The sequence below is a fragment of the Nuphar pumila genome, chromosome 3 (assembly GCF_984573655.1).
Source record: "Nuphar pumila chromosome 3, dmNupPumi1.hap1.1, whole genome shotgun sequence".
In the NCBI taxonomy this organism is placed as follows: domain Eukaryota; kingdom Viridiplantae; phylum Streptophyta; class Magnoliopsida; order Nymphaeales; family Nymphaeaceae; genus Nuphar; species Nuphar pumila.
The window spans coordinates 13,198,565-13,222,047 of record NC_143251.1 but is presented as its reverse complement, the minus strand read 5'-3'; the positions used below and the strand labels follow the sequence as shown (position 1 = coordinate 13,222,047).

At 37.4% G+C, this 23,483-nt stretch overlaps 1 protein-coding gene across 2 annotated transcripts; it reads right to left on the bottom strand.

Moving 5' to 3' along the window:
- Positions 1–687: 687 nt before the first annotated feature.
- Positions 688–17,168, bottom strand: LOC149842026 (protein REDUCED CHLOROPLAST COVERAGE 2-like). 2 transcript variants are annotated; one of them, XM_089998845.1, is made up of 23 exons: positions 16,816–17,168; positions 16,647–16,708; positions 16,443–16,535; positions 16,238–16,310; positions 13,750–14,031; positions 13,255–13,319; positions 12,204–12,335; positions 12,062–12,103; positions 11,427–11,957; positions 11,172–11,329; positions 10,532–11,027; positions 9,373–9,435; positions 9,163–9,264; positions 8,698–9,003; positions 8,494–8,586; positions 8,296–8,397; positions 8,103–8,207; positions 7,494–7,627; positions 4,736–4,919; positions 3,943–4,074; positions 3,733–3,845; positions 3,568–3,649; positions 688–3,169 (listed from the first exon to the last, which is right to left on the bottom strand). In XM_089998845.1, the coding sequence occupies exons 1-23, from the start codon at positions 16,883–16,885 to the stop codon at positions 1,286–1,288; spliced, it is 5,304 nt and encodes a 1,767-aa protein (XP_089854971.1). In that variant the 5' UTR covers positions 16,886–17,168; the 3' UTR covers positions 688–1,285. The 2 variants fall into 2 exon arrangements, with proteins under 2 accessions (XP_089854971.1, XP_089854970.1); XM_089998844.1 differs by having other exon boundaries at positions 8,296–8,586.
- Positions 17,169–23,483: the final 6,315 nt, after the last annotated feature.

Below are 23,483 nucleotides of genomic sequence, written 5' to 3'. Positions count from 1 at the left end.
AGGAACTTCGAATACTTACGGTCCTAATTCCTAACACGGCAGCTTTCCCGGAAAAAAAGTCTCATCAACTCTCCATTTCTCCCCATATCTGACACTTTTTCAGTACCTCCAAAAGATGACTGTTTTCTACAAAGGCAGCACAATATAGTGCCTTCAGGAATTGGTTTCTTCATTCTTTAGCTGCACTGTGAAGTTTGGGGCTTGAATGTCCTAAAATTACCCCATGTTTTCATTAACATCATGTCAGTTTTTTCATAGAAACAACTGCAAATCCAAACTTCGATGGGCAAGAGAAATTCGAGCAAAAAAGTGTGCATTCAAACGTGCCCCTGAGAATTCACCAAAACACTTGGAACAAGCACTTGTTCCACAGAATCACCTTGCTCAAACGCACAGTGACCAACATAATGTAACAACTTAAACTAATGGTGCCCCAAGGGGGGTTGGTTTAGACGGGTGGTCAAGGTTTGGTTTTCATGGGTGTCTCCTCTCTGCGCAAGCCAACGCCCAGCAAAGGCCCCGGGGGTGGGGGTCCTAGCCTCAAAGTTTTACGCTGCTGGCAGGATGACCGTAGGTATGACAGGCTGAGCCAGTGTGACTAGGTCTTCATGCTGGGTGCGGTTTCTTCGGGTTATAAATCCAAAAAAAAAATTACACTAATGATGTTTAGCCATGTTGAATCAACAGTTGCAGGAAAACTTGTGCACCTTTTTGGCCACATGGTAGGCTACAGAGTTTAACAGCTTACACACGTATGCACACGTGCGTGCAAACACATGGCTACAGACTTCAACATCTTGCTCACATATACACCTGACACACACACACACACACACAAATCTTGGCACAGTTGAAGCATTTGTACAAAGGAGCAAAAGTTTACCATCATCTGATTTCTACCAATGTTCCAAACAAACTAAATGGTCAAACAACTCCAACATTATATTTTAACGAACTGCCAGTTCCGACTAAGTACAGTTTTCATCAGTGAAGGGTCAACTATTAACATGCTCTGGTGTTCTTGGACATCTGTGAGCTTGAACCGAGTTCATCCATCCTGCTTCAGCTTGGTTCTCCATCTGTCCAAATATTCCTGCACCTTCTTCATGAACTTAAAAAGCATCTCTTAATGAAAACAAAAAGAAAATATGAATGAAATGAAAGGTTGTCTTCAATAATTCACTGCCTTATTCTCCCTTCATCAAATCCTGAAAATTATTTTGATCAACGTCACTTTCTGAATCTTGTTCTTTCTGAACATTTCTCTTATTGTTGGCACACGATCTCAATTCACAGAAGTGCATATAGATGGTTGACTGTATAGCCCATTCACTGTGCTAGTGAATTGCTGCCTGTTCCTTCTCCGCTTTGTCACTACTGTAAAACCTTCACCTTCACCTTCACCATTTTTGTTCTTGTTCATATCTGTACTTTGAGACTGTCCCTGATCAGAAGGGTGAGACTGGCAGTCTAATTCATTATTCTTTTGATCTCCATAAAGGACTTTGATTATTGCAGAGTCTCTCTCAATGGGATCTGAAGACTGATCCAAATCTTTATTCTTTCTAACTGATTGAGATGGATCTATCTTCTGTGTTTTATCAGATTCTAGACTATTCTGCACTGATTTAAAAATGAAATTGAGCAGAATTTGTCTTGCCAGTTCAGATTTTTGAGACTTTTCACTATGTTTGCCAGTTCCATCTGTGGCAGCTTCATTTGCAGATTTAGCCTCTTCAGAATTTGTAAGCTGTAGCTCCTTATCCTTACTATCAACTGCTGCTTCCGATTGGTTATTTGACTGAAACTCTGCATCCACATGCTTTTGATCACTTGCTTGAGTAGGTTGCCAAGCTTTTCCAGGTACAAATTCAGCTGCATTGGGATTCATTGTCCTGGGAGGGCTGAAGCTGCTGCTTCTATCTATAATGGGATTCTGAACGTTAAGATATGCAGGTTTCAGACGGAAGCACTGGCCAGTTTTATAATACGCAGATAAGCGTGGACCACAGGGGACTCTAGCTGCAATAGATGGGGGATGTGGAATGTTTACAGGTTGTGGTAGAATTCCTCCCTGCTCTGCTCTCCCATCACTAAAACCAGCAGAAGAAATTGAGAAGGGCGGAATCATGGATAGAAAACTGCCTGGATTGAATGGTTCAGCAGATGCTGAGAGCTTACTGTTGCTTGTCTCTATAGCTGTTTTTTTGTCCTCTGCTGGAGACAATGCCTCCTCAGTTACAGGGACTGTGTTTTTCACATCATCAGATGGTTCCAGATTATCTGCCTCGACTATTTTCTCACATTTATCTACAACTTCCTCTTCTTGTGCCTTCACTTCTAAGCAGATCTGCTCCTCCTCCTCCTTGGTTGTCATCTTTAGATCACTCTGAATATGCGCCCCAATAATCTCCCTGGGCAGATCTGCTGATGTTTCCACAACGGGCTTCAACACTGTGCCAGGAGGTGCAAGAGCTACTTCTTTGTAAGAAAGTGACTTGCAAGCCATTGCTGTGAGTGTTGCATGTGGGAAAGAAGATTTGTTAACTGCTCTTACCTCAGAGTGCTGCTGAGATTCAGAAGCTATCTCTGGCTTCTTACCAGGAATTTCAGTTGGACTATCTCTATCACTAAAGCTAGAAGACTTGACCAACTTTCCGACAGTGCTCACATCAGATGAAGGCGTCCTTGGGGACACAAACGTTTTTTGCCCTGGAGATAGAGTTTTCCTTTTGTACATTGGGCTTCGGATGTCAGATGATCCAGAATTGTTTGTGTTGAGCTTTGCTAGAGCTGGTTTCCTATAGCTAAACTTACGCCCTCCAGCATTTCCAAGCCGTCCCTTTGATCCAGCTTCTTGCCACCCTTCATCAGGAGATTCTGTTAAATCTATGCCATCTTGTATTGGCTGGTTTGGTTTATGCAAAGAAACACTATCCTTTTCATGTAAGAGGCATGCTGTCTTGGTTTCTACAGAGCCTTCTAGCTTGGTTTCTACATGAACTTTGCTGGCTACATTTTCCACTATCAAATCATTTGATGCAGGGCTGTCCTTGCTCACTGTACTTTCCACTATTAAATCATTTGATGCAAGGCTATATTCATGTTGGATATCGTCCCTGATGGTGCCAGAATTAGCTTGACCCAGTCTATCCTTGATCTGCAACATCTGTCACAAAACAAAAAAAAGACATGTAAGTAAACATTTTATATAATTATGAGAAAGTTTTCATGCATCCAATTTCAATGTAAGAACAATTTCTACGTCAAAATTTTCTACCAATAAAAAGAAACTGGTTACCAGGATCTTTTGCATCAGTTTTTTCAAGCGATATTGAGAGAACAGTATTATAGAAAGATAATCAACTGATGACTGGAGTTTTATTTTAAAATATAGCAAAAAAGTCAGTCCACAATTACAAAATTAGAAAAAAACTAAAACCAATGATGTTTTACATTGAAAATGGTAGGGCAATTGAACAGATGCAAGGAGTGTTATGAGACAAACTTATCCAAAACCAACATGCCCTCATGAAGGAGATTAAAAAATGTGGCTTCTCAAACTACCTTTGCACGACGCTGTTTCTTTTGCATGTCTTTGCCTTTTATCTCTGCGTCTGGGTTTATATAGTCAAGGAGATCTGATACACTGATCCAAAAGGCAAAATATGAGTAACATTCAAATGGGCATCCAACAAGTTTAAAGTAGAAGGCCCATTAGTACAATTGTACCTGAGGTGACCTTTACTTGCTATGGTTGCATCGGGCTTTGGTGTACCATTGCGTGCAGCCTCTTGCTGCTCTACATTCTTAGACTCAAAATACTCTAACCAGGCAGCAGCATCCTTCACGTGCAATCCAGTATGTCAATAACTAATTCTAGAAAATAAGATCTTGAATGAGAAAATATGGTACAAGGTTAATATGATGGAATTTAACCACCTGAGTACGAAGATCTTCGGTTCCTAGTTTAGTTTTGAGTATCTGTAAGGTAGTTTGTTCATGTTGGACACTAAGTGAATATGCTTCCATCAAGGAAAGAGCAATGGCTATGGCATGATAGCTTGCAGCAGTCTGAAAGAAATATAAGGCAAGTTATAAACTAAACTATAGAAAATTGCAAGTGTAAGTGGTTCTACAGTTTATTGATCAACGTAATGGTAGCACTCCAGGATATAAACATATGTGTCTGATTAGATACATACATTGCATGCCTTTACTTTTACAATGATGTGTTTTTAAGCTTATTGTGCCAAGTTAGCATAGTAAAAAATATCAGTCTTGTGATAATATCCAAAATTTCTTTTTCCTTCCTAAAAAAAAAATTGGGAACATAAAAAATTGGAATAAAATCAAAAAAGGAAAAAGTAACAAAACAACATAAAAGGCCACAGAAGTTAATAAATACAGGTTTTTTTTTGAGAAAATATAGTTTTTTAACATTTCTCAATGAGTTTATTGGGAGGAAACAATGAATACCATAGTGATAAATTCATTTTTGCTTAATTTTTCAATTTATCATAATATTTGCTTTTTAATCCTTAAAAATATGAGATAGATTAAAAAAAAAGCAAATAATTATGACCATAGCATGTGCTTGTCAGTGAGGTGAATAAATGCATCATTGTCAAATGCATGACATGACCTGCAAATACATACATGAATGCTATCATGAGTATGCAAGAGTAATGATTCAGAAATATGTTTCTATGGTTTAAAATTTAAATAGATATACTTGTATGTGGTCAGCTCCAAGCAATCTTTGATTGCACTTAAGGGCCTCGTGAAGATATCTGAGAGCAATATGAACATTTCCTAGGCCTTCTTCCATCATTGCCACATTGATATATGTTGCAGCAGTGTTAGGATGTGATGTTCCACAAGTCAGATGCAAAAGGTACAATGCCCGATTTACATACCTGGAAAGAACAAAAAGCTAAAGCTAAATAAAATTGAATTCGAACATTAAAAATAGCAAGATCTCACTGCTATGAAATTAACTATCCAAGAATATGTAAACAGATCAATAATGTACCACACCTTGCCAATATAACGAAAAGGGAAAATCAAATAAGGTCTTCAGGATTTCATTCAATTGTGAACACGACAGTGGACATAAGAAAAGAAGTTTTCACAATGGAAGTAACATGAATGTGTACTTATAATGCATCAACCTTTTCAATCATAGCATACTTTACCCATCAGTTTAAACTATAAATAGTGAAATAAACATAAAATTTGAGGAGGCTGCAGGCTCGACCAATGTGGCCATAACAACTTTCTTTTGTGGAGACCTAATAATTGTAACACCTTCCACTTCAGTTAACAAAATGTTCCTGAGCATAGTTGCATGGCTTAATGCTAAAGAAGATTTTGGATGGAAAGTAAACAAAGAATTAGGGCAAATCTTCTTATACTAATGTCCAGAATTACATTTTATTATTCATTTATGATAGAACATATCAGAAACTGCCTTTTATTTATGTAGCTTAAAAACAAAACAAGAAAAATAGTTATAACGAGGAACCTGCCTAGAAGCAGAGGTCACTTAATGGGCCTCGTCTCTTAGATGGTAAACCCTCGGTGAGTGCCTAGCCCACAAAAAATAGTAAATTGTTACTTATTAACATGAGGGCAAAAAGCAGGAAATGAAAGGGAAGGCACTTGAAAGGGTAACATTAAGGGTTATGCCTAAATAAAAAAGGTCCAGTCTAAACCAAAAACGTCCATAATATAGAAAAGAATGTGATTAAACTACTACATTTAAACAATATGCAAATGATCATGAAGTATGGGATGGAGTTGTCTAAAAAGTGAGACGAGGTAATGTTATTTGCTGTTCACAGATTAATGATTAAAATATGTGGAAGATAATTTTAGAACAATAAATATTTTGAAGACTCCAAAATAGCTTACAGTTTCCTCAAGGTAAAGAAAAGAATGAAGAATAAAATGAATGAGTTGCCAGTCATGCCTTGCATGGTTAAACAAAATCTTTATTTGCTCGATTTAACTCGAGATGACAAAGAATTTGCAACATATTTGTGGTGCTTCTGAAGTATAAAGATTAACGTGAAAAACTGAAATTATAGACAAAGAAGAAAAGGAAAGAAAAGATGAAATCTCACCTATAAAATTTGAGGAAAATTTTCACTCATATAATATTTTATGGAACATTTAAAATCCATTGTCGTGGACTAAACATGCTGCAGTTTTTGGAATCCAAGTTCTCATAAGCATTTGAGAAAACATCCAGAAAATGCCTCAAATTACAGAACATGGGATGCAGAAAATTGTATTTTCATAGTCATCATATCAAAAGATAATGATTTTAACATATGTAGTGAATCCTTTGATTCTGTTCTCATTATTCCCATGTGGCCAGATTGGCGTCTAAAAGACAAGACTCTGGGCCTTATTCTTTATTCTGATTTTCTTTTCTCCAAATCAATAATGCTGCTGCTGACGAAGAGACAAGCCACAATTTTTATGTCTCTTCTTATTGTCTCCCTCAGGGCTATTCTTTTTCACTGCATTGGAGGTTGTTAATTGATTTACCTTATTCTCCTTTGTCCTCAAATACCATGATGGTGCCTTGCATTTGTTGGCACAGCCAAGGGTATTCTAGTAATCTTAAAAGGGCATACCATTTTGCAGTAGTATTTTCTGAATGTAAAGGATTTTTTAGGAAAAAGCTAAATCTTACTTTATGCAAAATTACTGAAAACCCTTGGTGGTGCCAACTAATATAAGGAAAGACCAGAGCTCTTCAGTTGGGATTAAGAAAACTTGGTAAACTTGCTAAAGTGTGTAGGTGCATGACAGTGCAATGTAGTGGGATTCCTATGCATATTTCTGATTAAAAAATTTTAAAAATAAAGTTAATGGGTTTTTATGCATATTTTCAATGAAATAATGAAAGGGCACACATAAGAGCTTCATAAAATGGATAGTTATATTTATGCCCATAGATAAAGCTCCAAGATTTAAGATTCCATCATATATATATATATATATATATATATATATATATATATATATATATATATATATATATATATATATATATATATATATATATGTTAATGGCAGTTAGAGAGCCTCTGTGTGCAATCTAAGAAAATTAAGGGTGTCCTATGAATAACAAAAAGGAAAGGAATTTTTAAGAAAGAAAACTAGAATACCTCTAGACATTACAGTAATTTTTTGGTAGTCAGGTAATTATTTCTTATTACCTATTTTACTTCAATTAATGTATAGAACCTTATATTCACTATGCAATCCAAATTCCGAACTTATCATGGAACAGTTCCATTTTTGGATATAGTAAATACAGAACATTGGAATGAATAAACAATCATAAAACTAACAGTACAAAAACTAGACATCCAAAATAAGTGGGAAAACCCTACAATGAGAAGCACTCCCACAGTTAAGAAGGACAACAAATACAGAGATAACATTTGTGAAGAGAAAGATCATTTTTAGCTCACTTTAAAGCCAATTCAGTATATTGCAGACGGTAGTAGAAAACTGAAAGATCTCCATAGCTTTTCATTGTATCAGGGTGGTCAAGCCCCAGCTCCCTCTCATTAATATCCAAGGCCTTTTGCTGATATATAGTTGCCTGCAAAAGAATGAGACAAATTTGAATGCAAGTGAGGGCATGTAACATCTAAAGCATAACCAAGAAATAAATAGAAATCTTAAAGCATAACTAAGAACAAGTGAAAGTTGTTTGAGAAGTAGTTAACAATTCAGAGTGATGATCTTGTCTCGATGAAAAATTGAAAATGACAACCATGCCAACAAAACTCACATGCATAAGCTAGATATTGGCAAATTCGGATAGATCATTGTCTCAGAAGAGTATTCTTATATTAAGGCAAACAGCCAAATGTGAGCAAAAACGAGAACTATAGAAGTCATGCAGCAGTTTGATATCAAATTTCATTGAATTGCTTCCACAATAAGATTGAAATAAGTTATGGTCAAAGAATTCAGCACCAGATGAAACATGATTTAGCCAAGAAAAATGAATATGTGACTAACCCAAGCATTCGTAGTTCCACTATTATATATAGAAGTATTTGCATGGTTACCTGATTAAAATCTCCCGTGTGGTAGAGCACCACAGCCAAAAGACTGTAAGCACCAGCAGTCATACGATGGTAGGGGCCACAGACAGCTAAAAGTTTTGAGAGTGCCTACACATTCAAATATCTGGAATTATTCAGAAAAAAAAACATTGTAGAAACAGAATCAGTAATCGTAACATGAACATAGTTAACATACCTTGGTTCCATAGTTAACTGCATCATCAAGCTTTCCTTTATCTAATGCAGCCTTGGATGATTCCAACAGAGTTCGGCCATCTGCTGATGAGCATGCCACATGCTGATAAACATAAAGTAGCCTCAAGTCATATATCAATCTTTCCTTTTCCAAAAGGTCAGTCTTATATTTGAATATTGTAAGTGCTTTGCAACTTACTTTGTATACAGGAATCATGCTGATGATATCTGTTTTTCCAAAAGGCCTTGGTTTATCCATTTCATAATCTCTAGGAACCATCTCCAACCCAACCTTCATAAAGAAAAACCAAAACAGAGTGATTTTTTTGTCACCTGTCAAACTAAGATGAAACTGACCCATGCCATTGTAATTAGAATGTAAGTTGTTGAAATGTAGAAAAACCTTGTGGCAGAGTCCTCGAAGAATTGCAAACTTTCTCAGTTCTTCAAAATTTATATCTTTGAGTTTCCAGCCAAATCGTTTGGAAAGAAAGGCATCTAACCAATTCATTTTTAAAGCATCTACATCTTCACGGTCTTTCATTGGTGCTCCTAACAAGACATTTAGACATCCAGCTATTGCTCCAGCCAAGTCATCCATATGCTTGACAACAGCAATAACAGCTTGCAGAATGTGCTTGAAGGCTCGAGTAATCATCTCATGAATGCAAAGTGATTGTATGTGAGGAAGCTTATCTGCAAGTTCAACCTGGTTCATGTAATTGAAAGATAATTAAGAAATTAAAAAGCTGGAAACCATGATAAGAAAGGCAAGGACAATGAGACACTAAAAACAAGAACTTAAATTCCCTTGCTTTCACTTTTCTTGTTTCCTATTTTGGTAAAGCAGATGTATCAGTGTTCTCACCACACGTCCAAGGGAGCACATCCTCAATCCTCTTGTATGCATGAAGTCAGTTAGTGTGCGTCCGTCAACGGGAGAGAGTTCAAGTGATCCAAAATCTGCTACCTGCATAAAAGTTTCAACTTTCAAGTCATCAAATCAAAATAAGGATCTCAGATTTGCTTTCCTAGATTTGATTAAAAAATATAGCATTGGTAATATGATTCATCTTACCAACTTTGGTAATGCAACATCTTCATAATACTTATTTGCCATCTCAACCAGCTCAGCCAATGACTGTTTGAAAAAAGAAAGTCAAACCAATAGCATAGGTGATAACAGTGGAATTAAAGAACAGAATGCAGAGAAAGATGTGAAGAGCTTCATCCTAGTTAACAAAATGTTTATCTGATAATCATCCAAATAAGCATGTGTGCCTTCACAGTCACAATTTCATAAATTGATCTGATAGCCTGTTCCATTTCTGCATATTTCCTCTAGTAACATGATAAAAGGGGTACAAAAGGAGGTGAAGCATAAGCCTCCTGGAAGCCTGAGGCCCAAGTCTCTTGAAGAGGAAATATTAAGCGGTAAAGAAATGAAAGTAACGGAAGAAACAATGAAATGTAGATGAAATGAGCAGGAACCTACCCTACAAATATGTTCGACTATTTCAATGTGCCATAAAGTTATATATTTGATATTAAGTGGGACTTTGAGGTGATGCAAAGCTTCAGCTATTAAATCACTTATTTCTGCAAGGAATAAGAAAAGAAGGGAGAACAGAGGATAGCAGACGTTAGAGGTGAACTTGGGGTAATTTAACATGGTTCCTAATGTGTCGTGCTCTTCCAGTCTTCCTTCCTATGTAACAAACTAGTAAAAAGTTGCGTACAGTAAATTTTCAGACAGAGTTACAAGTACTGCCCTTGTTATTAACATATACATTAAAACATTAGAACATAAACAATTTTCTATATGCCACAGCACTCCCAATACTAGTTGTCAATTTACCAACCAAAAGTTGCCAATATGAAGTCTGAAATCTCAATTAATGCATGCATATACAAGGTAAAAGCAAAACAATCACTATATTTTGTGGTAAGGAATTGGCCAAATGAACAACAGTCATAATTCTTCCATCCCTAGTCGTTCCATTAGCACTAGAATCAAACTTGTTGCCACTATTTGTTCAGAAATGCCTTAAGGGAATCTACACATATAAATAGACAATCGCCAAGTAGGTGCTTCAGAAAAGCAGCTCTTACCACTACATGGGCAAAAATAAGCTTCGAAAAGGAAAAAAAAAGAAACAGGGAAAAGATGAACATGTTGAGATGGGAAGCAGGCCAGTGTAAAATCATCAAAAGCTCCAGATATGCAGCAAGCATACCTTCACATGGAGTCCTGTTCCAGATTCCTTGAGATGCAGAAAAGCTGGTTCTGGAAGGATTTTCTGGAGAGCTGTTTCCTTGTTGCTTTCTCCATTATCTAATCCTAATCCTTTCAAAGGACCACTTTGCAAACTATTACCGCCAACACCATCATCAGATTTGTTCACTGTACTGTCTGTTTTCTTTTTTATCTTCTTCAGCAATTCAAACTTCTTTCCCAGGCCCTTTACAACTGGTTCATCTTTACTTTCATTAACAGCCTTGGACTCATTACTTTCGTGGTTCTGCAGATGCTGCACCCAGCATGATCCAAGTTCCCATCTAAAGAATCTACCTGACTCTGCTGATTCATTTTCCAAATTTTTCAAGCTATCACCAAGTATAGAATGCACCAGTGATTCAGCAGTCTGCATATCATCTGAATCACTAGAATGAAAATGCTGCATTCCACCAGAAGAATCTGTGCCGGATGACTTGGGAAGCAATACCCTTAAGCTGAACAAATAATTGACAATTTCAGTAATCACGGAAAATTAAAACAGAAGAAAGAAGCCTAGGCCCTAGAACCATATCAAGAAAAAAGAAACCTGAAAACAGAAGCAAAGAACTTGATTGCCATATAATCATGCTTAAGATTACCTGTTGACATTTAAAGCATTGGCTCCTCCATCTGGCTGGTCTTCAATATCAATATCTTGAGGTGCATGCTCGGCCCCATTACTCGTATGGCCAGAAACTTTCACTACTGCAGTGTAACCACAATGCTTGACAACAACAACACTTAAAGTAGCAGTATCCTGCACAGGAACTATATTGCATGAATACTAAATGTATCAAGAAATAATACTTTAAATTTCTCCTTGAAAAACAGACTAAGTATATCCATACACTTACATGGACAGTCACATTCTCATCAGCAGTAATCCCTTTGAGCAAATTCCTCTCAGCAACCTCCTTTGATGATACTCCAAGTGCTTGACTGCCATCAATTTTAGCATCCTGCTTCATGCTTGCATCTGACATATCTCTTGTTACTCTTATCTTCAAGTCTCCAACACATTCTTCATGGACTTTGGTGTCCAAAGAGCAGCCTGATGAGGCATGCACTTGTTTATTGGCATCTATTAGATGGTGAATTACTGCAGTAGCCTTGAAGACTGAAACATCGACGAATAGACAATGGAGGAGAAAGGCCTTCCGATCTCGGATTTGTCTTTCCTCCTCTGTTTTGCATGACATTCGAGCAAGAATTGAAAATTCTTGAGCCCATTTCCTTTTATCATGTTCACCATTTCGTCCTTGACCACCAACATTACCATTCCAGTTTTCATCTTCTACAGGTAGAGAGGGGAATCCAGATGACTCAACAACCACTGGTGGCACAAGCCATGTATTGGCACGAAAACCATACGGCAGATTCCCAAACTGGAAATTTACATGAATGTATCAGGTATTGGGAAATCTATAGCATATGATCAGTCTAAAGCCACTTTATCTTATAGCAAGAAAACGTGCAACAAAAAGATCACCTTATTGTGTTCTGTAAAAGCTTTCATGAGAGTTTCATAAGCCTGCACAAATTTAAAATTTCCATAATGCCAAAATCTAAAAAAAATTGACAGTCATTGATTAAAGATGAATCAAAATAATCAAATAACTCAAATCACTCACATTAGCAAATGCACTGCTTAGCTGTTGCAGTAGATCAACGAGTGTGTGGCAGAGGAAAAGTTGCTTTCCAGTGGCATGGAAACCTTTGCGGGATGCAACAATTGTCACCAACTTCCCGTTGATCATTTTCACCTGCACATGAAATTCTTGTAACTGAATCATACAACTTACACTCCAAACAGAAAAAGCCCAAAAAGGAAACAATTGACACAAGAACTTCAAGAGAAAAGGAACAGAAAGCAACCTATAGTTTAGCAGTATCGTTGGCTAGGAAGTAGGAAGCTTTTGCCAGATAATCTCGATAACAAACACACTCCACATGACTTAGAAATGCGTATCAAGCACTTCTAGCAAATCATTTCAATTGAGATTCAACATCCATTTAGTTTTTATCAAAACAACATCGTCACTTTATTTTCTATTTCTGTCTTCACAAGAGAAAAGGGGTAACAGGAACAAAAAAAGGAAAAGCAAGAAAGCAGTCATGGCGAAGAAGTAGAATACTCAAAGACGAACCAAAATACAGACACGAGGTTTTAAGAGCAAAGGGGATGACACAGGAGCATCTTTTTCTATAAATTACCAGGAAAACCTTGAGATGGAAAACTTAAACTGAATTTAAAAACTTTTAGTGCTCACTTGAAATTAATTCAAAATATTGAAATGGAAAACTACTTATTCTTGTTTCATTAAGAAAAATAGTTGTGGGTTGTCCTAAAAAAAGGGATGCAATCCAAAACTAACTCTATTGAACTGAAAACAAAGGCGTCTCCTTTCACTATGGTTCTCACTCATTAGTAGTTGATTCCAATAATGGAAGGAAACAGCGGAATTCAAGATACCCAATTGCTATAAGACACTGAAATTTCAAGAATTACCAACTCCACAGGGGTTGAAATTGAAACTAATAGTGGAAGGCATAAGCAGAATGAATAATGCCCAATTGCTATATGTCACTGAAATTTCAAGAATTCCAACTCTACAGGAGATCATGATCACATTTGTGGATTCTTGAGCGTCCAATGGCATGAATTTGGAATGATGTACTTACATCAATTTGGAAGAAATCATCCTCTCCTCTGTCTTCCGCAAATTGGCGGCTAGATTTCCTCAAATCTGCAGCAAAAGAACGAAAAAAAAATCTTCAGCAAAAGCCATGAAATAGCGAGTTGCAGGAGAAAACTGCCCGCTCAACCCATTACTTCCATAAAGGTCCAGAACGCTAATGAAATATCAGAAAGCCCTTCAGCTGCCAAACAAAACAACAAACACCAAAAATTCCTCCCAACCAGAAAACAACACTAACGTGATAACCTACGTTCTTTTTTAAATTCTTGCCGAATCAAAAGGGCCTCCTGATATTTCACAAAGCTCCAGGGATCTTTCTGGCAATAAATTCTCACGAAACCCGATTATTAAGCAACCCTTAACTGTAACGATCGTCCTTAACCATAAAACCCTAACAATTCAACTAAAACCCTAATTCCCATTCCTTCAACCCAGAAGAAGAAGAAGAAGAAGACGAAAAAGAAGAAGAGTTGCTCACACTGAATCGGGGACGGGATGTGCGAGAAGGAGAAGAAATCGTAGAACTGGCCGAGCTTCGACGGAGGGTGGATTGCGGCGACGTCCGAGGCCGCTCTGCCGCCCTTCTCTTCGGGTCCCGACGGAGTCTCCTCCGACGACGACGGCGGAGGAGGAGAGCTCTGCTTCCTGGCGGCCGCTCCCTTCTCCCTGCCCTCTCCATTCTTCCCGAATGCGGTCGTGCAAGCGATGATGTCCAGGAATCTCCGCACGTGTGACACCGCCTGCTCCTCCGTGTAGTACTCTGCAATCAACACACCACTCGCACGTGTGAGTTCGTTTTTTTTTTCGCCTGCACAGGAGGCGGGTGGTTGAAGACGACGGAGGCAAAATGTCGGTTTTGTTCCCATGGAATTGTTTCAAGTACGAGTTAAAATTAGGGGCATATTCGTCATTTTCTTATCAACATTCAATTCTGACGAACTTCGTCGCTCGTCGTTTCCGCAAATGGCATCTCTTGTCGCCATCTCTTCAAAATTACTCAAATACCCTTTGACGGCATATTTGTCATTTATTAATCTCTACAGAAATTACAATATTTCCTGAAGTTTCGTTCAAGAATTCAAAAATTGACATCCGTCTCCCCAGACCGACGCCGAGGCGCAGAGAGAAACGATCAATATCGGTAGAAGGTCAATACTACCCTTAGTATCTTACGGAATTGACAAATATTTCGCTCCGTCCGTCACTTACCCTCTCAAAGGGACATATTCGTCATTTTATTGGAGTGAAAGAGAGAGAGAGATTACATTTCCACACTATCGTTTTTCTTGCGAAACTTTCATTTAGACGACAAGATTTTGTACTTAATTCGGAACAGTGGAATCCACTTTCCGGAATTTTCTGATATAAGCTTCCATTTTCTGAAAACTACCAAAACAGAGACCTACTCTTAACCTTTGAATCCTTGACTATTAACTCAGGTTAAATCCCAGTTAAACTGAAGCAAAAGACAATAATGTCCTCAAATGACAGTATTAATTTCTCTTTTCTACGAGGGTAAGTCTCAACTCCAAAGGGCAATGTAGAAAATTCAAACAAATCATGTTTCTCAATACGTTGGAGATTAACCTGTGGTCTCCATTTGGCAGTTTTCATTAAACTTGTGGGTCATATAAAAAAACATTCAGAAATGTGAGGCTTATCTTTGGAATTAGTAGCAAATATTGGCCACCAAATGAAAATTTTTGCTATTTTCTTAAATGGGAAGGGAAATGATTTATTCACGTACACCCTCGTCTTCACTGCAACGGTGTTGTGGTAATTCATGGTTAATCAGATACCCTTTCTTGTCAGCTCAAGCCTTCCAAATAGCTAATCCCACATCAATCAATGTGCGTGAAAGAATCAGAGTATATTAGAAAAACTTGGACAAAATTGCACCCTTGGTTGAATGTTAGATGACTCCCCATTTGTTTTTTTCAATAGAAAAAAAAAACCAAAAAAAAAAAAAAGGCTAGAGAAGCAAAAATGCAGTACGAAAATTTCAAAGTGCACCAAACTTTTGGAAACTTCCAAAAGGACACCAAAATTTTGTTTATGCAGATTAAAAAACAAACAAATTAAAAAAACTTCTCTTATCATTAACCTTATCTTACTTCTGTAAATACACAAATATTACCTTTTTACCCTCCAAAAATTATAATATACTGTTGGTCATACATGTCAACCAGAGTTTAGGAGGCTAATGAATTAAGTGGGTATCGATATGATATCTTCTTTGTCCAATATTTATTGTAACTTTTTGACTTATCTTAAAGTGTATTTAATATCTAGATCATCATTTTTCTCTTAACACAACGAATTGGATAACTTACAGAAAAAGAGAGAGGAAACTTTAGAAAAGAAGAGAGACAAAGTGATTAATATATTCTTAAAGATCATATTTGAGATTTGAAACAAATTTTGTCTTAAAAGTTCTTGGTCTTTTCTCATAAGAAGCATAACGAAGTTCGGGTGCATTTTGAAACAATTCACAAGTGCATTTTTTGAAATATGCTGAAAGCATGAAAACTTAGGCACCAATTTGAAAAACAAAAAAATAAAACAAGAAAAGATTCCTCCCCAATAAATGAAATAGGTGCTTGCTTCACATGAATGGTGAAACACGTGTGGTACCTCCCAAATAAGGCCCCTTGACAACAACCCCATGCCTAAGGCAAGGAACGTAACCTTCTCAAGGGCTACACAAGGAAAATATGTAAAAAGTTTCTAAATGAATGAAGCCCAAGTCCCAAAATGTTTCAGTCTTTCTTCTTCCAATAGTGCCTTCAACAAAAAAACTAGTTGGGCAACCATCCATATGAAAGCAATGGCGGCACAGATTCTTACCTACCAATATGGTTAAAAGCTTTCACTCTCTTGGAAAGAATTAATACACGATGAATGCTGTAAACACAAATTTCACCTCCCCTTCCAAGAGAAACATGAATGACTGCACAAAATCTTACCATCAACTATGGTCAATACACATGGCTTAAGGGAAGTGACTTCAACACTATCTTTCAATTTACCCCCTCTAACCTGTAAGAATCAATCTATCAATCACCATATTGGCCTCAAAGCCTTAATCCAATAGAATCAATATCAGAAAAATTAAACAGCAAAACCTTGTTCTATATCATTAGCAACACAACGCAATGCTACCAATTTCACCTCATGAGATAGAGAGTAGTTGGTGAGGTGGCATGTATCCACATAAACTGCTAGGAGCCTTTTCACATCAATAATCTTATCAGTTGAGATCCCCTGTTTCAGTTACCAATCAAACTCAGTGTTAAATCAGAAAAAAAAACTAATTAGCTACATCTAGCAATAGATTAACAATGACTCAAAGAATTGTGGATGCAGAGTCCTTACCTTGAGTGTTATCTGTGTGTCATATGGGGTGCAAACAGTGATGTCAAGGATGATAGGCAGTGCTGTGAAGAAAAAGCAAAGGGTGTCAAATTTAATCACAGTGAGAGAAAGGGTGCTGAGAATTTAGTGAGATTGGATCTTTTTTAATCTGAATGTGCTGGGTACTAACCTTTGTCTTCCTTCTTCTTCTTCTCTCCCTTGGATTTGTTGGTCTTTGTGCGGCTGGCTTTTGGGGCCATTGGAGCAGCGAGATAGAAGAAAAGGATTGGTCTGAGCACAGATTGGCGCAACCCACTTTGTCTTTCACGTTCAAATGCTTGGTCCCTTCATCATCTGCAGAGAAGTTTTGGGGGAGAGAAGAGGAGTGGATAGTCTAAGTGAGAGGATTGAGCGTGTTTTAGAGAAGGGTTGTGGATAGGATAAGGGTTGCGATTGCAAGCAGTAGATTGAGTGAAATCTTGGCCTCCCGTTTTGGTTAAGGGTTCATCTCCCCCCTCCCCCACCCCCACCTCTCTCTCTCTCTCTCTCTCTTCTGAGAAGAGGAGCCATAGGCATACATGCAATATGACAAAAGTGGTAAACAGTAGACCGGTGGTTTTTTGACACGTGGCAACTCAAATTGTTGAGCCTTTGGTTTTATCACGTGTAATGGTGTGAACCTGGCCACCTTGCCTGCAGGCTTATAGGCTAGGCTTTGTTTATTGGGAGTGTCTAATTAATCATTAAACCCCATGAATGAAATTATAAAGTTGTTTTAAGTGCTTAAACAATGAAAGAGGTTCTTTCCTTAACAATAGTTCTTACATGAGGAGGTGTTCTCTTTCAAGTCACACCAATGAGAGAGCTTCTTAATTGATACTGTGTAATGGAGGATAAGGGCATGCCTTCTTCTTTTTGTCTTTTGCTTGCTTTAAATTTTTAGTGGGGATGGCTGTTGAGATTCACAACAAAATGCATAAAAGCATTCACAAACACGCATGCATTGAGAAGAGGTTTGGCGTAAAGGGAAAGAGCTGGTCTTCTTTTGGACACTTAAAAGAAGCTGTCAGTGCCCTGTTGTGGCTGATTATGTGAGAAATGTGGTTATACGAAGATGGCTTTTGACATATTTAGAGCATTGGTCCCGTTGGGGGACATAAAAGCAATATCTTGGGATAATCCATCACGGGTGAAAAATAAACTCCTGCTAACAAAAACAAGGATACATGCATTTTTGTACAAAAACTGAAAATACAGAGAAATAGAAACATGTACTTTGTGTTCCTACCATTAATTGATGATGAAGCTCGGGCGTCTGGAGTAGAGAAGAAGAGCCTTCTACTCTAGCTTTTCTCTGCCTTAGGTGAGTCACAACTAGGGGTGGCAATCGTGTCGGGTTGGCGGGTCGACCCGACGGGTTGGCGGGTCAGCATACCTCAACCCGAACCTGACCCGTTTATTAAACGGGTCGGCTGTGGCAAACACGAACCAGACCCGTTTAATAAACGGGTAACCCGACACGACCCCCAACCCATTTAATAAATGGGTTGGGTCGGGTAAACAGGTTCTCAGGTTGGCGGGTCGGGTTGGCAGACGGGTTGGCGGGTTGACCCACCCGCCTAACCCGTTTATTAAACGGGTCAGCCGGGTTGGTGGGTTGGCATACCCCCAACCCGAACCCGACCTGTTTAATAAATGGGTTACACGGGTCGACCCGTTTATTAAACGGGTTGGCTTAAGCCCAACCCGAACCCGCCTAAGAGGCGGGTTGGTGGGTCGTGTCAGCTTTTGCCACCCCTAGTCACAACACTTGAATGAGAAAACTAGACTAGGGACCTCACTCTGTAGGTTGAAACCTTTAAGAAGATGTATACTGCACACCCTACCCTCAACCACGTAGGGATACTTGTATTCTCTTTTGTAACTGACTAACAGTTACAAATAAGCCCACCACTAAGTGAGACTTATCTCCACTTCAAATTTATGCACATTTGACATCCATAACGGTTAGTTATGGGAAATAGATCAGAAACCGAACTAAAACATGATGGATCCAATTCGAATACAAATAACTAACAATCTCCCACTTGGACAAAAATGTGTTATTCACAAATGATTTGAAATTATAAACCTGAATAGATTGAGCTTAATTCTATTCGGGTCCAATTTATATTGCTTCAACAAAATTTTATTCACATAGACAACTTTATGCAATATAAGTAAAGAAAGAATCAACCATTACAACTGTTAAAATGTATCTCCAAAACCATTGTTGTAAGTATATATATATATATATATATATATATATATATATATATATATATATATATATATATAGAGAGAGAGAGAGAGAGAGAGAGAGAGAGATGCATATACATATATGTATATGTATCTCTCTCTCTCTCTCTATATATATATTTTATTTTCTTACCCAAAAGGGTATTATTGTAATTTACCATCTTGCGCATATTCCACTTGGAATATGTTGTAATTTCTTTTCTTTATTTTTTGTATTTCTTTTTTTTCATTTTTTTATGTTTTTCATAAAGGTACATTGGGAGTCCCCCCCAATAGAGTCATTGGTGACCCCTGTGACCGTTGGGGGCTCCCCAACGACTCCTTTGGGAGCCCCCCTCTTGTACCCCTTTGCTCTTGTATAAATAAGGGTGTTCCCCCTTATTATTTCTTAAGCTTGAGAGCCTCAAGCATTTGCTCTTTTCTATAAAATACATGCCTTAGTGCATGTTTGCCACATTTATGCTTTTTGCATATTTTGTTCAAGTGTTGTGAGAGTGCCCTCGTGCATATCTTTTATAAAGTATTTGTGCTTGTATGCGTATTGTCTCTTCGTAGACAATTTCACATGGTATCAGAGCAAGGTTGGTGATAGAGGATCGTGGAATTCTCCTTTTTTTGAGTGCCTCGAAAAGCATGTCTTCGGATATTTGAAGTGGTGGATCTTGCTTCTCAAATATTTTAGAAGAATCTTGTGCAAGTTAGAATTTGAAATATTGTGTTGGTACGCTTTTTCTCTCTTCTTTTCTACTTCTTAATGGGTGAAAAAGAGCCTCATTTTGCTCTTGGCTTCAAATTAAATGGGTTCAACTATCATATTTGGGCCGGAAACATAAAAGCTCATATAAAAGGGAAGGGGCTATGGGGTTATGTGCAAGGCACAATTCCGAAACCGGAACCCAAAATTATCGTGGTAAACAGAAGTGAAATCAAGATTCTTGAGGGGGAAGAAAGAATCAAAGCCCTTGAAGAGTACTCTAAGAAACACGATGAATGAGAAATGAAAAATTTCAAGATTCTTTCTTGGTTTTTTTCATCCGTGGAAACTAAGATTAATGCCAACATTATTAAGTTCAAAAAAGCATCGGAAGCTTGGCATTATCTTGAAAAAATGTATACATCAAGGGATCTATCTCATAAGTATTATCTTCAAAAAAGGGCTCTCTCTCTTACTCAAGGTGAAATGACTATTAGAGAATATTTTGTCGATCTTTCCTCTATTTGGGATGAGCTTGCCATGCTTGAACCAAAATGGAGTGGAGAGGCAATTGAACTCCGTCACAAGCAACTTGAAAAAGATCGGTTCTTCAACTTTTTGAATGGGATAAGGCCCAAATTTGAGCAAATAAGGTCATATCTTCTATCCCTATTTACTCCTCCCTCTCTTGAAGATGTACTCACCAAACTAAGTGGTGAGGAGATTCGTATGAGTTTATGTAAACAAGGATCAAATGTTCTTGCGGTTCCTTGTAATTATGAAGAAAACAATGAGGTCAATGTTGTATCAAGACCCGTAAATAATGTAAAAACCTATCGTCCTCATCACTTTAAACCACAAAATCAAGGTGAAAATGGTGGACAAAGAGAAAAAATGGACTATAGCAAAATTATTTGTCATTTCTGTAAAGAACCGGGGCATATCAAACCCATATGTCCCAAATGGAAGAAGCTTCTTGCCATGGCTACCACCGGTGTACTACAAAAGAAGGAGGCATCTTCAAGTGAGACTCTCTTTATAAATCAAATAGTGGAAGCCCTTCAACCTCTCCTCAAGGGAGCTACCTCTGGTGCTGTCGTATCCACTTCTTCTTCTCCAGGTAAAGTCTCTTAGCTTTTGGACTCCGGTGCATCTTTTCATATGTCCCCAAACATTTTTTTGCTTTCCGATTACTAAAAAAATGTTTCTTCATCTTTTGTTTCCACTGCGGATGAAACCTCTCTTGAAATTAAAGGAATAGATAATTTTGAAACTCAAGATTTTTTTATTCCAAAAATTAGATTTATACCTAAACTAAACTTAAACCTTCTCTCTGTTTTTCAACTCTCGAACCATGGTTGCGATATTAAATTCTCTTGTGATAAATGTTTAATACAGGATCGTCGGTCCAAAAAATTGATTGGGGAAGGCTTTAGAAAGAGAGACTTATACTATATGGAATCTCTTCAAGTTCCAATTTTTTTTAATGCTGCCCGACACAAAAATATAAATGTGTGGCACAAAAGACTTGGTCATCCTAATATCACCAAGTTATCTTATTTACATTTTGCAAAAGACCTATGTAAAAGCTCATTTTCTTGTAATGACTGTATTCTCGAAAAAATGCGAAGTTTACCTTTTGAGCAAAGAACAATGTTCTCTTCTAAAACTTTCGAAATTGTTCATTCAGATGTTTGGGGACCCGCACCGGTTAATTCAAAAGGAGGCTTTTCTTATTATGTAATTTTTTTGGATGATTTTTCCAGATATTCGTGGATATATTTTCTTAAGTTCAAACATGAAGTTTTTTCGTGTTTCAAAATTTTTCATTCAATGATCAAAAATCAATTCAACAGTAACATAAAGATATTTAGAAGTGATTCTGGAGGAGATTATCTCTCCAATCAATTTAAGGTATACCTTGAGGACCACAAAATTGTTCATCAAAGGTCTTGTCCCAAAACCCCTCAACAGAATGGGTTGACCGAAAGAAAACATAGGCACATCATTGAGACCACTAGGACCCTTCTTATATCCCAAAACATTCCTAAAAACTTTTGGGCTGAAGCAACTCTTGCTTCTGTTTATCTAATAAATCGCTTACCATTTAAGATATTAGGGAAAATATCTTCTTTTGAGGTATTATATAAGCTTGAACCTGATTATAATAGGTTACGTGTCTTTGGGTGTAAGTGTTTTATACTTACGGATAAGAATAACAAGCTCTCTCTCAAGGCTATAACTTGTGTCTTTCTTGGATATTCCGAAACTCAAAAAGAGTTTCATTGTTATGACCTTTGAGATGATAAGTTATATGTCTCTAGAAATGTAACATTTTTAGAAAATGAAAGTGGCTTTGAAAAAAATGTTTCTCAACAAGAAAATTTGATTACTCCTTCCTATTTGACTTATTGTCTAGTAATGATGATATATCTAGTGATGATGATGTATCATCAAACCATGATGAGGAAAGTGATGGTGATGTTGGTGAACATAATTCACTCAATGACAAGAAAGTAGAAGTTCAAGTGATCCAATAACCTACTCTCGTAAAAACCAAGACACCTTTACAAGTGCTATTGACCAATATAGTGAGTTTGTTCCTACTCTCGATCACAGAAGATCTGAAAGGAGTAGGAGACCTCCAACTCATTTTGTCTTTTTTTATTCTTTTTCACCTCAATATAGGGCTTGCCATAATGCCATTCATTCTTATTTTGAACCAAGAAATTTTGAAGAAGCTAAAAAATGTATAGAATGGCAAGAAGCTATGCAAAATGAACTTAATGCTCTTAAAAAGGCTGAAACTTGGGATTTTCAAACTCTACCCATAGGAAAGAAAACCATAGGTTGTCGATGGGTGTTTAAGGTTAAAACTAAGAGCGACGGATCTCTGGAAAGGTATAAAGCTCGCTTAGTCGCAAAAGGGTATGGGCAAGAGTATGAAATTGATTATGAAGAAACTTTTGCTCTTGTAGCCCGAATGGTTACAATTAGATGTCTTATTACTATTGCATCTATTAAAAATTGGAACATTTTTCAAATGGATGTGAAAAATATTTTTTTAAATGATGATCTTAACGAAGAAGTGTATATGGATGCCCCACCAAGCATGAAGATTCCCAAAGATAAAGTTCTTCGTCTTCGAAAGGCCCTCTATGGTTTGAAACAGGCCCCCAAAGCCTGGTATGACAGGTTTACCAGTGTAATGCTGGAAAATGGTTTTTCCTCATGTTATATTGATACTGCTTTATTTACTAGAAAATCTAATGCAGGGATTGTGATATTATTACTCTGCGTTGATGACATGCTAATTAGAGGTGATGATGTTCAAGGAGTCAAGGGTATTATTAAGTCCATCTTGACTTCAAAATTTGAGATGTCAGACTTGGGTTTTCTGACATATTTTCTTGGAATTGAGGTTGCCTATTCTCAACGAGGTTACTTCCTATCTTAATCTAAACTTGCTTGTGAGATTATTGACAGATCAGAGATTTCTGATGACAAAGTTTGTGAAACTCTTGAAGTCATGGGATCAAAAATGAAGATTGACGACAGTGTTCCTCTAACCGATCTCACTCCTTACAGGCAGTTGGTAGGCTCTTTGATGTACCATAGCATTACTCGACTAGATTTGTCACATGCTATCCACATCGCCAGTCAGTTTCAGCACGCTCCTACAACCATTCATATGAGTGTTGTTCTTCGCACATCAGATACTTGAAGGGCACAGTGAATAAGGGAGTATTTCTATCTTTCTCTTCTGAATTAAAATTACTTGCTTATACTGACTCAGATTGAGGAGGTGACCCTAGTAACCGTCACTCAACCATTGACTTTTGTGTTTTCTTAGGTGAGTCTTTGAT